The following is a 12,845-nucleotide window of genomic DNA, read 5'->3' on the forward strand; positions in this document are numbered from 1 at the left end:
ATTTGTCTCTCTTTACACCAGGACTTCACAACGTGAGCCTGACCACCTCCAAATGCGGTCTGGCTGATCCAATCACATTCCGATCCCAATGCGTTCTCAATGCATTTACACGCATATTTCCTTATCCAGATACAGATTGCATTATAATGCCAGGTGTAAATGGGGTCACTACCACTAGATGTGTGTGAATGACAGATCAACAGACCTATAGACAGCTCACAAAAGGAGTTCCCCCCAATACTAGCAACTTCTTCTAGCCTCTGTTTCTAATTCAAAATAAAAGTCTCCTGACAGCTGTGTGTGGTATTCATGCATTTAGCGTTCAGGCTCAGCATGCAGGATGCTGATGGTTTTGAAGATTTCAACATTAAATCATTCCAGCAAAAGATTGCAGGGCTTCAAACTGGTTTTGAAACTGTTTTAAACAGTCGCATAGCAACAGCAAGTCAGTTTTTGTGTTTTTTCAAAGGAGCTGACAGACGGATAATAAACAACCAAGTAACAGCTAACCAAGAAGAAATAGAACACAAACTGTTGCACATGAAGCTAAACTAAACTAAACCCTGATGTTTAGTCTGAAACACACACACACACACACACACACAAAACACGCTCTCTTATCGTCCTTCGACTTCTTCAGTGTTTACCCCCTTTTGCTCTTCACACCACTTCCTCTTACTTTCTTGTCCTCCTCTTCCTCCCTCTTCTATTCTCTTTCTTCTCCTCTTCCTCCTCTTTCTTCTTCTTTTTCATCATCCTCTCTGTCGCCCTCCACACATCTTAATCCAAAGGCTTTTCGGGGGGGGGGACTAATCCATTGCACACTTTCTTAAAATAAAAGATGGAAGGACAACTAAAGTGGAGATGAAAGCGCAGACTGCTCTCATCTGCAGAGAAGAGACATCTGAGGGAGCTGGGAGAAAAAAACAAATGAAGAGAGAATCAGCTGGAGTGCAAGCTCTCTCACTGTCAAAAACTCTGTCTCAGTGGGGCTATTTTTAATTTAGTTACTGACTACAAAACTGAAATACGTCATGTGAGAGGAGGAAAGTGAGGGAGAGGAGACGATATGATGATGAATCTGAGCAGTTGTGATGAGAAAAGATATTTATAGAACATCCGGAGGTTCAACCCTGCACTTGGGGGGCCTGTGAGTTCAGTCAGTAAATATGTAAACAGGTCTTATCAAAATGAAAAGAAGTCAGAAAGCTTGGAACCAGCATGTGATTCTATCTGCAGTTCATGTGTGGAGTTCTTATAGCTCTGCTTTGATGTTTAGATCCCAATAGTTCAGATACCATAGTCAAGTCAAGTCAATTTTATTTATATAGCCCAATATCACAAATCACAAATTTACAATCTGTACAGCATACGACACCCTCTGTCCTTAGACCCTCGATTCGGATAAACTCCTGCGTAGTCATCCCATAAAAAATAAACAGACCTGATTCACATTTCTACTCATATTATGTAGTGTAGATGGGCAGTATTCTGATGAAATTGTATCAATAAACTATTAAATTAGACTACATTTTAGAATAGAGCAATTTAAAAAAAACAATAGATTAAATAGACTGTTAAACTCAGATATAATCTATTTATTTTGCCTATACCACAGTGATGGATAAGCCATCGAGCCAATTCTCCAAACTCCGCCAATAAACTCTGAAACAAGCCCTGCTAAATGCGACTGAATTAAATATATATTTAAAAGTTACTATAGTCTGAAAAGTTATGTGCATGAAGATAAAAGCTGAGTAGTACACTATAGGATGATGAAGACAATCCTGTCTTCTGGCTGGCATTAAGTGAAGCATCAATTGGCTTGATGTTAAGCCACAATTTGCCTCAGTCAGAAAATGTGGAGAAGACAAGGGATCAACCCACTTACATTTAAATAAGAATTTGAATGAAAAACATTTTAACAGATTTTAAGAATTTAAGAAGTTAAATAGCTGTAAATGTTTCAGTAAAATAAACAAAATGGACAGGCTCATGTTTTTAACTGAGCACTTAAAGTTGTAATACTTAAGGTTTTCACAAAATCAAACCTCGTTTTTGACAATATGGTCTGCAATTTTTCGCCAATAGCCATTCAATGTATCTACATCCTGTAATTAACTTTTTACTGTACATAGTAGTTTTCATTGTTAGTGGCAGAGTGCGCCATTCCTGCACACTTGCTGTTACTAGCAGTAACCACAGGTGTTACCAAATCAACCATATTGGTGTATCTTATCCGGAGGCACAGCATTTGAAATAGGTCATCCACTGTTTTGGAAGACATATTTGTGTGATTCGTGTGATCCATTGAAATCTTTTGGGGCACCACATCACATAAAACCAGCAGATTAACATAACAGACAAGACGTGGCAGCCAGTCTACCACTCTAAGACTTAAATCTTTAAGTGGCTAGAATCAATGTTTCTATAATACCAATGTATCAAATGACAATGTGAACTTAAGCGGCCACAAGAAAATCAGTGGCCAAAAAAATCAGTTATTGCAGGTTTAAAGATTGTTACTTTAAAGATCAAGTTTCCTGTGATTTTGGCATGGTGCTTTAGCCTGGAGGTGATACGGGACTTCAAATGTAGGTAGGAGAAAGACTGTAAAATGTACTCAAGGTGCAAGGTGGTGAGGATCACTCACATCCTCCATCAGTCCCACTCACAGTAAAGGTGGAAGAGGATGAAGAGGAAGGGAACGTTTTAATACAGGTGTCATACCCTACATGTTTGTTTGGCAGCCCTGTAAGCTGCCAAAATACACTGTTGCCACCTCTGGTTTGCTGTGTTAATCTGCTGGTTTTACATGATGTGGTGCCCCAAAAGATTTCAACGGATGTCTGAACCATTCAAAAAGCTACTAAACCAACTGCTGGCTCCTCACATGAAACAGTCACTGCAGCCATCACTGACGCAACTAGTCCAAGAAAAAAGACTGCACAACCATTGTAAAATACTGTAGCTCCTGACATGATGCATAGCTTCTCCCTCTTAGCTACCACACCATGAGGCTGTGGCTCAGCACTGGGCTGGTGGATACTGAGCCTCTTGCTTGAATCATTAGGTGGCGGGAACCAGCCGAGGACGCATTCTAGCTATCCAGACCAGGTCAGAACATATGTGGCCCTGTACCAGATTGCTACAAACATTATTTTAGCAAGGTATAAGACTGCGGATGCAAACAAATTAGCATTGTACACACAAAACTCAAACACTTGAGATGGATGCAAACATGACTACTGGACAGGTACACACAGTATTTACTTGCTGACAGTCAGTCCTTGGAAGCAATTAGAGGTAATGACCTTGTTAATCAGAGAAATCACAGCCCCCACTCACCTCAGTTATTCCAGATTTATTTTTGTTTAACCTTTCCATCCATCTTCCTTTCCACCTGCGCTCTCATCATCATCATGATCATTATAATCGTATGAAAAGGTTAATGATGGAGTCATTGATTTTGCTTCTCAGTGACATCACTTATTATTAGAGCGCTGGTTCTCATATACATATAGAACAATAACAAAATAAAGAGGACCACATTATGCAGAGGTTTTTGGAAATTTCAATATGTATAATTTAATTCAGATTTTTTTTCTTATTCACATTTGGTGCTCATCAAAACCGTTATTACTGTCAACTTTATAGTGAAATGTTCTTCAGTGTTCAGCCTTTCCATCATCCGAGCTATAGAGTCAGCATCTGCAAACCTGCTGTCTCTGTACTGAGAGAGAAAAACTTTTCCACAGACTCGATCCGCATAATAAATGTCTCTAGAGATATTTCTGCTGACTGTTTTGCTGTGTTTATGTGTTTGTATATTAATACTGATCCAGCATGCCTGTTGACTGTAAGTCTTTAGTTAATGTCTAGACTTCGATTCTCTCTACATAAGGGAAGCGGCTATGTGACCACTCCTGGCTTTGCTGTGTTGCTGAACATTTAAAAGATGAGTGTCAATGTTTTCACGCCTAAAAATGTCATAGTGTTATTTGAATACTAACCATATTCATCAGGTGTAGTCAATTACATATTGGTCATTTCTGTTCTGGTTATGGATCCCACAGTAGGACAATTCTCATGACCCAGTTTCAAACATCTGATTAACTTTTTGTTATTGCTCTTTTTTTAAATCTGTACTTCTTGCAAGCCAATTTTATGCACCAATGTTTGTCTGTTTGCTCCTGCTGTTGCCTTCAGATGAGTCTGGTGAGCGAGACAATCATCTGTCACCAATCACTGACTTAATTTCAGAATTGAGATAACACATCTTTACCTGCTGAGATCAATACTAATTCCCTGATATTGCTTGTGTAATTACTGAGTGTATTTTGAAAGCTTTTACTTTAAATACACAACATTATGTATTCAGTTATCAGTACAGGTACATACAACTTTTGTCTGTAAACACATCTGGCATGAATAGAGCACTCCACCGATTTAGCATAGCTGTCAGACTAATGATTGAAATCGATGCAGTAGAACCAGAGATATCATTTTTTAATTCCGTGTATTCTTCTTGTCAAATCCTGGCACCTGCATTACCCACAATGCAACACAGCCACAGACAGTTCACATTGGAGATTCAGGTGTGTTATGCGAGTAGTAACTAATGTAGCCTGAGCTGCTAGCCGGAGCTGAGGAGCGGGCTGCAGAGGTCTGGTAAAGTCACTTCTTCCTAACTCCACACCAGATTGGGGGACTCGAGTGACATCACTTGAGACAATTTATCAGACTTCACGCAGCACCCTCTGGAGACACAAAAGGCTTAAAACTTTTTTTCACATATGCAGTAGTACTCCCCAAGACCTGTAAGACTTCGATGTGTTAAATCGGTGGAGTTCCACTTTAAGCCCTATTTTTGTTGCTTCAACCACACCTGGCAGCCCCCAATCTCTCCATAACCAATTTAAACCAGACATTGTTATCATAAATGTTAATAGAGCAGAGAACTGGCATATTGCTGCAATCACACTCTAATACTTCTTAAATTCCTCTATGTTTAAATGTGTTATGTCTATCTAGACACAATATCATTGTTTTCCATCTGCTGTGGCATTTTAATATCGTATTATTACACAATAAAGCAGAGGGGGGAGGGCTGTTGACTGAAAACTCATCTTTTCAAATATGTCAAGTTAACATATCTTCTTTGTTCTCATTCAGTTTTCTCTCTTTCTGTTTTCTCCTAAATCCTAACTCTTTCCTTCCTCATTTCCTTTTCCTTTTAATGATCAAACCATGGCAACAGAAGCAGCCCTGACATTTGCCCCTTCAGCTTTTACTGTAGCTGCTTGTATTTTCTTAATTATGTAGGGACTGTCACAATTCTAATGTAAATCTTAAGCTTACTACTGAAAAGGTCGATGATGGATGATGTGAAAGATGTTGGAAGCAGAGTGCAGTACAGTGCATAGTATTAGGGAGATAGGATGGTCAGGATGGATGGAGGGTTTGAGGGCAGGATGGTGGAGCTGGCGCAGTGAAGGTTGGAGGAGGGATTGATGAAGGCTGCTGAGAGATAAAAGATGGCAGTAGAGGGCATGATAGTGGCACAGAGCTGCACTGTACTACAGTAGGAGATGGTGGTGGTGACAGATTGTAGTTCCGGTCTGCTGCTGGGAGGATGCCGGCAGGTTTGGGCCAGACCCAGCCAGTGGCCTTGTTCGAGCCAAGTCAGTGATAAGCCTGCTGGGTAATAATATAATAAGTTGTACTTAATGCTGATGAGACTATCAGTACATGCCTATACAGTACATATACATGGAAAAATGTCAGGTGGCTTTGACTTAGCCTTAGTGGAGACAATATCTGAACACAATGCGATGTACAGAAGCTGTAAAAGATGACGCATTATCGCCTTGTGGTTTTATATTGACTATTTGACTATTTGAGTCCAGACTTCATTGTCAGATCACTAAGTTGCAAAGCTCATTGAAAACCTGAGCAGCAGGTTGAATTGATTTCCTGAGGACTCAGTATAATCTCTCCCTCTCTATCTAGGTTTCTCTCCCTCTTTCCTCATCTTTCTCTTGTACTGTAAATCTCTCTTTCATTCTCTCTGTCCATCGCTTTGGTCTCCCTTGGCAGTTGATTCTGTCCACCCTAATCTTCCCCACATGGCGGAGAAATGGCCTTCTGACTTTTTTGTGTTTTTTTTATAGACCCTTTAATCTTGTGGGGAGAAAAACAGATGCAGGCAAAGATGAGCACACACATACATTTAATACACACTAGTGTTAGACATATCAATTAGATGACATGTTGGTTCCAATTTGGCCTTAAATATCATCTGCCAGTTATGTGATTGGACGTTAATAAGATTGAGGTCCTTTTGTGATCGTTACTACTAAAAACCTGGAATAAAATGTTCCTTCTACATTTAATTATATTTTGTTAAATTGTGCAATAATAGTGTAATAGTAACTTCCTCATTTAACTGTTCCCCACTCTCTTTATTTAAATAGTCACTACTTGTGTCAACCAGGCATGACGTAAATTGTTTTGTTAATTTTGTCATGAAAAGCTAGGCTACTCAAGAATGACATTTTTCATCTTCTATATGTGTGTGTGCACCTGCTGGTTCCTGAAAGCAAATACTGCCTTTATAAAAACAAGTTGTTTCTGTTATTTTGTCCACCTAAATACCTCACAACAGTCTAATTCAACACAAGACAGCACTACAAAGTATGGCCTAAAAACTGTCATAGAATTGAATCAACACCCCTGAAACTGAACAGTGAAAATGAGTAAAAGACATCTGGTTTCTGGTTTATTTTTAATAAGTCAGCGTGAGGTGGCCACCTTAGAGGAGCAAACCTGTTTGGCCATTATTGGTCTGACTTTGCTGTGGCACATGCACATGCATGCAGCCATTGGCTGTATGGATACAAACACAAGAGGAAACACTGCCAACAGCAAGACAGAACCTAATTAACATGCACAATTAACATGAAGAACAAATGGACTACCAGGTGCTTTGACTCCACAATTCAATTATTGCTTCTTACTGGCAACGGACTCAGCGAAGGTCAAGGCCGTGCCATAATTACGGAGCACTATGCACTATAACAGCACTGAGGATTATTGAGAGACAAAGGGCTCTCTTTAAAAGGTTAACTATGCTGTCTGTGGTAGTGTTTAATAAGCAAAGTAAAAGAAGCTAACATTTGTCTAATTAAGAGACTGTAAAACGGCAGCCACTAAACATGAGGGAAATGTGGCACTGATGGAGATAATTACTGTGGAGTACTGGATCTCTCTGAGCTAACAGTACGGGAAACAAAAATCCTAGTGATCCAAGTGTCGTGATACTAAGATGATAAAAATATGTGTTTTTCACTAGCACAGTGTCTTACAGATTCTAAATGTCACATTTTGTATGGAATATTCACTGTGTAGTTTAAGTCTGCCCATGTTTGTGAGCCAGTGTGTCGTGTACATAAATGATTGTGCAGCACACATTATTTTTGGCTCTAGAAATAATGACACAGATGACATTCACACTTTGTGTTTGATGCTAATTAGCAAATGTAACATGCTAAACATGGTAAACATATCTGCTAAAAATCGGCATGTTAACATTGTCATTGTTCGCATGGTAGTATGCTGACTTTAGCATTAAACTCATAGCACTGCTGTGTCTAAGTACAGCCTCACAAAGCTGCTAGCATGGCTGTAGACTCTTAGCATTGTCTATGTCTTAACTTTGTCTAATATATAGACATGGTGCAGATCAGTGCTAATAAAACTCAAGGTGTTTTTATAGCTGGATATCATTTTAATGTCCCTCCATACCTCTCACTGTCTCTGTGTAAAATCACCCAAATACTGTTGCTAAAAATGTGCCTTTGATTGATGCCGATGTCCTTGGCACTGATGTTAAATTGCAGTTCAATTTCTCTAAACTACAGGGAACTCAGTAAAAATAGCACCAGAATGCAATGCTGTTTAGCTGCCGACTTGGAAGTCCCAGATAAAAGACTTTCCTACCTGAAAATGTATGATGTGTAATGGCAAAAATCCAAGGCCTGAATCACCTGTTACTTCGGCAAGAAAATGTCACAACCAAATCCATTTGTAGCAGTTTCAGGCACCTTGCTAGGAAAGAGACAAGTGACAACAAAACCTTTCAGGTTTGCTGGAAGAGGTAATTAGATGAAATTAAAAAACACAACACCGTTGGAAACAGAGGTTGGTAAGGTAGAATACCTTATGGGGAGGGAAGCATCAGATGGCACAGAACAAAGGATTTGTAGGTGACGTCAGGTCGGGGTGAAGGTGAGAGCAAGAACTAGATCTGGATTTACAAGATAATTACCAGACACAAGGTAATAGATTCATGTCTGAGGATTTTATGGTCCCGTCGCAAAGGAGAATTCGAAGAAAAGGGAAAAAGAAAAAGAAGATTAGACTGTGATCGCTCTGTCTACTTTTCCACATACACACACACATAGAGTAGACGCATACATAGAGAAGGTGTGCACACAGTCGCATGCCTGAAATTTGACCAACCATTCTCAGGCTAGGAAATGACCTCCGGCAGATCAATATCATGGACCCATACCTGATTTCTAAAGCCCACTCAATAACCTGTGGACACAGTACACCTTCAAAAATCGGTGGAAACAGTGATTCATAATTTATTGCCGCCTATCAAATCTGTGATCACTTAAGACCACAGTGAATGGGGGCAGCTGTAATGACTGGCTACTGCTGCCTTTAGTATACAACAATGTGCCAACGACTAGCTATGAGTGAGTTATGACTGGTCTTGAAGAGGCATTAGTGGTAAAGATTTCCACAGTTTAAAAATTCATGAAGAAATGGAAAAGCTATGAATGGCACGGTGTGCATAAACAGTGTGATCAATGCTTGCTCTTTGGCGGGTTAAATTTAGCCCTGCCTTACACTCCGTCCCAAAAGCCTGGTTTATCAGTATCATTTATCAAAATCTGTGACAGCCCGGACATCGTGGCCGCATTAAAAGGGGGCTGCTCAGGAGGCATGAAATCACCTGGTGAGGGCGGGGATAATGCAGATGAATAAACTCTGAGTGGGAATATTAATCTTAGGGAAACATCTGTCCTTAGAGAGGGAGAGAGCGAAAGCTACTGCTGCTGACTCATTCTCTCTTTTTGTCCCCCTCCTCACTGCTTCATCACACATCCACCATCTTTCCTCAGCTCCATTTGTTTTAGCCCCTCTGGTTGTTTTTTTTTGTTCCCATCTGATACAGCCTGGTAATGTGCTTTCATGTTTCAGTAAACACTTACTGGGTATACAATATTCTTCATCCCTGCCACAGAAGTGGGACGAGGGTAAACCTTGGAGACCTTTTTTTTTTTTAAATTATGATAACATTCTTTCTGCTATAGTTTGTATGTTCATAACTTGGGAAAGGGGGTAGCAATCCATCAAGATTCAAAACATAGAGAATATAACATAGTGATCAACTGTTTTCTGCTCCCACAATAAGCAGGACGAAAAAGCCACATCAGACCTGGGATCATTTTCAATGTCATTAATTTGTCTGTCCTTCATACAGTAGGTACAATGGTGCAGGTCATTCTCTATGACAGAGAAATTATTTTCTGAAAATGATTTGCTTTAGTTCCATTTGAAACATTGAAACTGACTTTTTCATTAGGCACTAACACATTAGCACATGGATACTGCAAGGAATCTAATCTGGGGTGACAAAAATAAGAGTAAAACTAGTGAAAACGTTGAATAAACGTTCAAACCGACCGCACACCCTCATGCTTACTGCTGGTTGTTTGCAAACATATTTCATACAACATTTTGGTCCGAATGACCTTCATGTCTATGAACAAGCATCACACAAGTTCCATATATAAATAGATGCCAAATAGATTACGCAACCAGAGGACCACCTATGTTGGATGAGAGTGAAACCCTGAATAAAGCTTGACGGGCCCCTAGAACACACTAGGGATTATGGACAATGTTGTGCTGTTGTCAGGGGGGACAGCATTTATAGCTGTCTGACATTCGTTTTAAAGACCACACAAAGACACCTTAACATGCATTTTGTCCAGCTTGACATATTTCAACCTTGTCTCCTAAAATTACATTTACGTACTGCTAATTTGCAGCAAATACATTTGGAAAATGAAGTAATTCCACCCAAAACATTTGATCAACATAAATATTATGTATATCTGTTCATACTGAACATATCAGTAAAATATTCACTAACAGCGTATTTCATTTGTTTTCCCGATGATATCTGCTCGTGGCAACTAAAGCCATGTTTTTATGGTTATGTTTAGGTACATGAGACATGACGTATTTACTTAGTGTTACCAAACCATGATCTTCACATTGCCTGTGACCATAATCCATGTAGCAATTATGTTTCCTCCAAAACATATTAGGCAAAATCATTTAATAGTATATAAATGTATTTTTTTGGAGACAGGTTTCCATATTTATAACCACACTGATGATGGGTCTACTCTACATTTTTTACCAGATTAGATGCTTTGAAAGACAAAACATGCTTGGTGTGTCTTAGATTTATGTATATATACACTATATCAAATATATATATATATATATATATATGTATATATATATATATATATAAGATCCTTTAACTACACTAATAACAGTTGATAACAGCGATCTCAGTCAGTGTTTGCTGAAGAAACTGAGGGATTGATGCTTTTCTATCAGCAGTGTGTGTGTTCAGCCCAGTGGAACAACTGCAAACACTGAATGAAAATACTCACTGTACACACTGTTGTTTAGATAGGATGGCCCTCCTATCCTTTCCTCTGCTCTCCCTGCTTCCTTTTTCACCTCGCTGGAGGCGACTGAGTGCTCCTAATCAGCAATCATTTTAAAAGGTCATGAATGAGACGACTGTGAGAGGAGGCTGCGGGCTGTAAGCTAACAGTTTGTCTCAGTCAACAGGTGCACTGAGCTGGCACTTCCTGAGCTGTAGTTTAACGAAATTGGCTCGAGACCCCCATCGCTGTTTCTCCTCTACTGTTCCTTTTTTTCCATCTGACTTTGTCATGACCATTTTTAAAGCTTTTATTATAAATACGTGGGATGACCATTATTCTAAATATCTCTTCACATCAGGTCTTTTAATTATTATCCGAGGCCTTTTTAACACATTTTGACATGTCACAGTAGGAAAAGCACAGTTGTAAATCATAAAATGATTGATGGCTGAATTCCTTTCAGCTGCTTCAGTGTCACGATCCTGGTATTGTTCATGCTGGCTCACTGTCATGACTTACTGGAATAGAAGAGAGCCATTGTTAATGTTATTAGTAACACCTGTGCTTTTTATGACTGAATGTCTGCTGTTAAAAAGGCCAATGGCGCCCGTGCTCTGAATTTTTGATGTTGCTGAAATTAGCCACATACCCTAATATTTGGTGTTAATGTTGTCAATCGAGCAGACACATCCACATATTACAGCTTATAAAGTCCAATATCCTCTTAGAATAGGAATAGTTCAACTTTTAAAGAAATACATTTATTGGCTTTCTTGCCAAGAGTTAGATGAGAAAATATATACCACTCTTATGTCTGTACGCTTATATATAATATGAAGCTACACTAGCTGATTAGCTGATTAGCTTAGCTTAGCACAAAGACTAGAAGTAGTGGGAAACAGCTTGGCTGGCTCAGTTCAAAGGTAAAAAAACTATACCTACCAGCACCTCTAAAACTCACTAATTAACATGTTATGTCTTTATAGTTTAATTACAAGTGTACGAACGGCAAGTTGAGATTTTACAGTGGGCTATGTGGGACCATTTCTTGGTCGGGAGTAGTGACTTCCTGGAGTCTCCACTGGTTGCCTGGCAACCTCACCGTGACGACAAGACAACAAGATTACACAAATGAGATAACATGTTAATTAGAGGTGCTGGAAGGCATTTTTTTTTAACATTTTGGATAGAGCCACGCTAGCTGTTCACCACTGCTTTGAGTCTTTATGCTAAGATAAACTAACTGCCTCTTCATTGTAGCTTCATATCTATGTTTGTTTCGTACAGACCTGAGAGTGGTATCAATCTTCTCTTCTAACTCTTCAGCTGCACTGAAGCTGCTTTGTTTGTTTGGTCAAACTAAATCCTTTAAAACAACTTTCAGACTTTGTTGACTCTGAATTTTTTGCTCTAAACTTGTATAATCAAAATGCCTTCATAACCATGTGCAGAATGGTCTCAGAGCCAGTCTGTGTGCAGAGAGATGCTGGGACAGATGGCTGAAGCCAGATTTACTCAGGCGTCCTACTGTCTACAACCACAACGCTGTCTCCTTCAGTACAGATACAACAGTGTCCATCTGATCCCTACAACCACACAGCATCTGCTGAAGCATTCTGCTCTGTGTGTCATTGTGTGTGAGTCTCTATATATACAGTATGTTTATGCAGTGTGTCCTCATATACAGCTTGTGTTGCTTGTGCATGAGAGTACAGTGTGTGAAGTATGCCAGTATTTGTGCACACAAGTGCATATGTTCCTCCCTGCTCTCCTTGTTAAAAGCCTTATTGTATAACAGACAGTGCCCAATATTCATATAAACTTTACCACAGAGGTATTAAAATCTCCAATCGATGATGAATCCAGACAGGTTTAGAAACAGTCAAACTTACAGAGAGAGAGAAAGTGAAGTGAAAGAGCGATGGGTGATTAACGGATATGGAACATGAGAAAGGCAGCTGAAAATGAGAGAAGAAGAGCAGTGAATGTACGAAACTTCTAAAAAAAGTGTTTCAAAACAGCACTACGATCACTAAGTGAACTTAATGAACTTACTACTCTAAAAACAAAAAAACAACA

General features: G+C 39.3%; 1 protein-coding gene across 4 annotated transcripts in view; it reads right to left on the bottom strand.

Moving 5' to 3' along the window:
- The window catches only part of LOC122879371 (SPHK1 interactor, AKAP domain containing), a 128,945-nt gene that overhangs the window by 33,797 nt on the left and 82,303 nt on the right, over positions 1-12,845 (bottom strand). For 2 of the 4 annotated variants that reach the window (XM_044203383.1, XM_044203378.1), the window contains exon 2: positions 680-913. The exons of the other annotated variants lie outside the window; for them this stretch is intronic. In XM_044203383.1, the coding sequence (XP_044059318.1) occupies positions 680-756 (77 nt within the window). In that variant the 5' untranslated portion in view covers positions 757-913. The remainder of the gene's footprint in view (positions 1-679; positions 914-12,845) is intronic. 4 annotated transcript variants of the gene reach the window in all.

The sequence above is a fragment of the Siniperca chuatsi genome, linkage group LG7 (assembly GCF_020085105.1).
Source record: "Siniperca chuatsi isolate FFG_IHB_CAS linkage group LG7, ASM2008510v1, whole genome shotgun sequence".
Lineage (NCBI taxonomy): Eukaryota > Metazoa > Chordata > Actinopteri > Centrarchiformes > Sinipercidae > Siniperca > Siniperca chuatsi.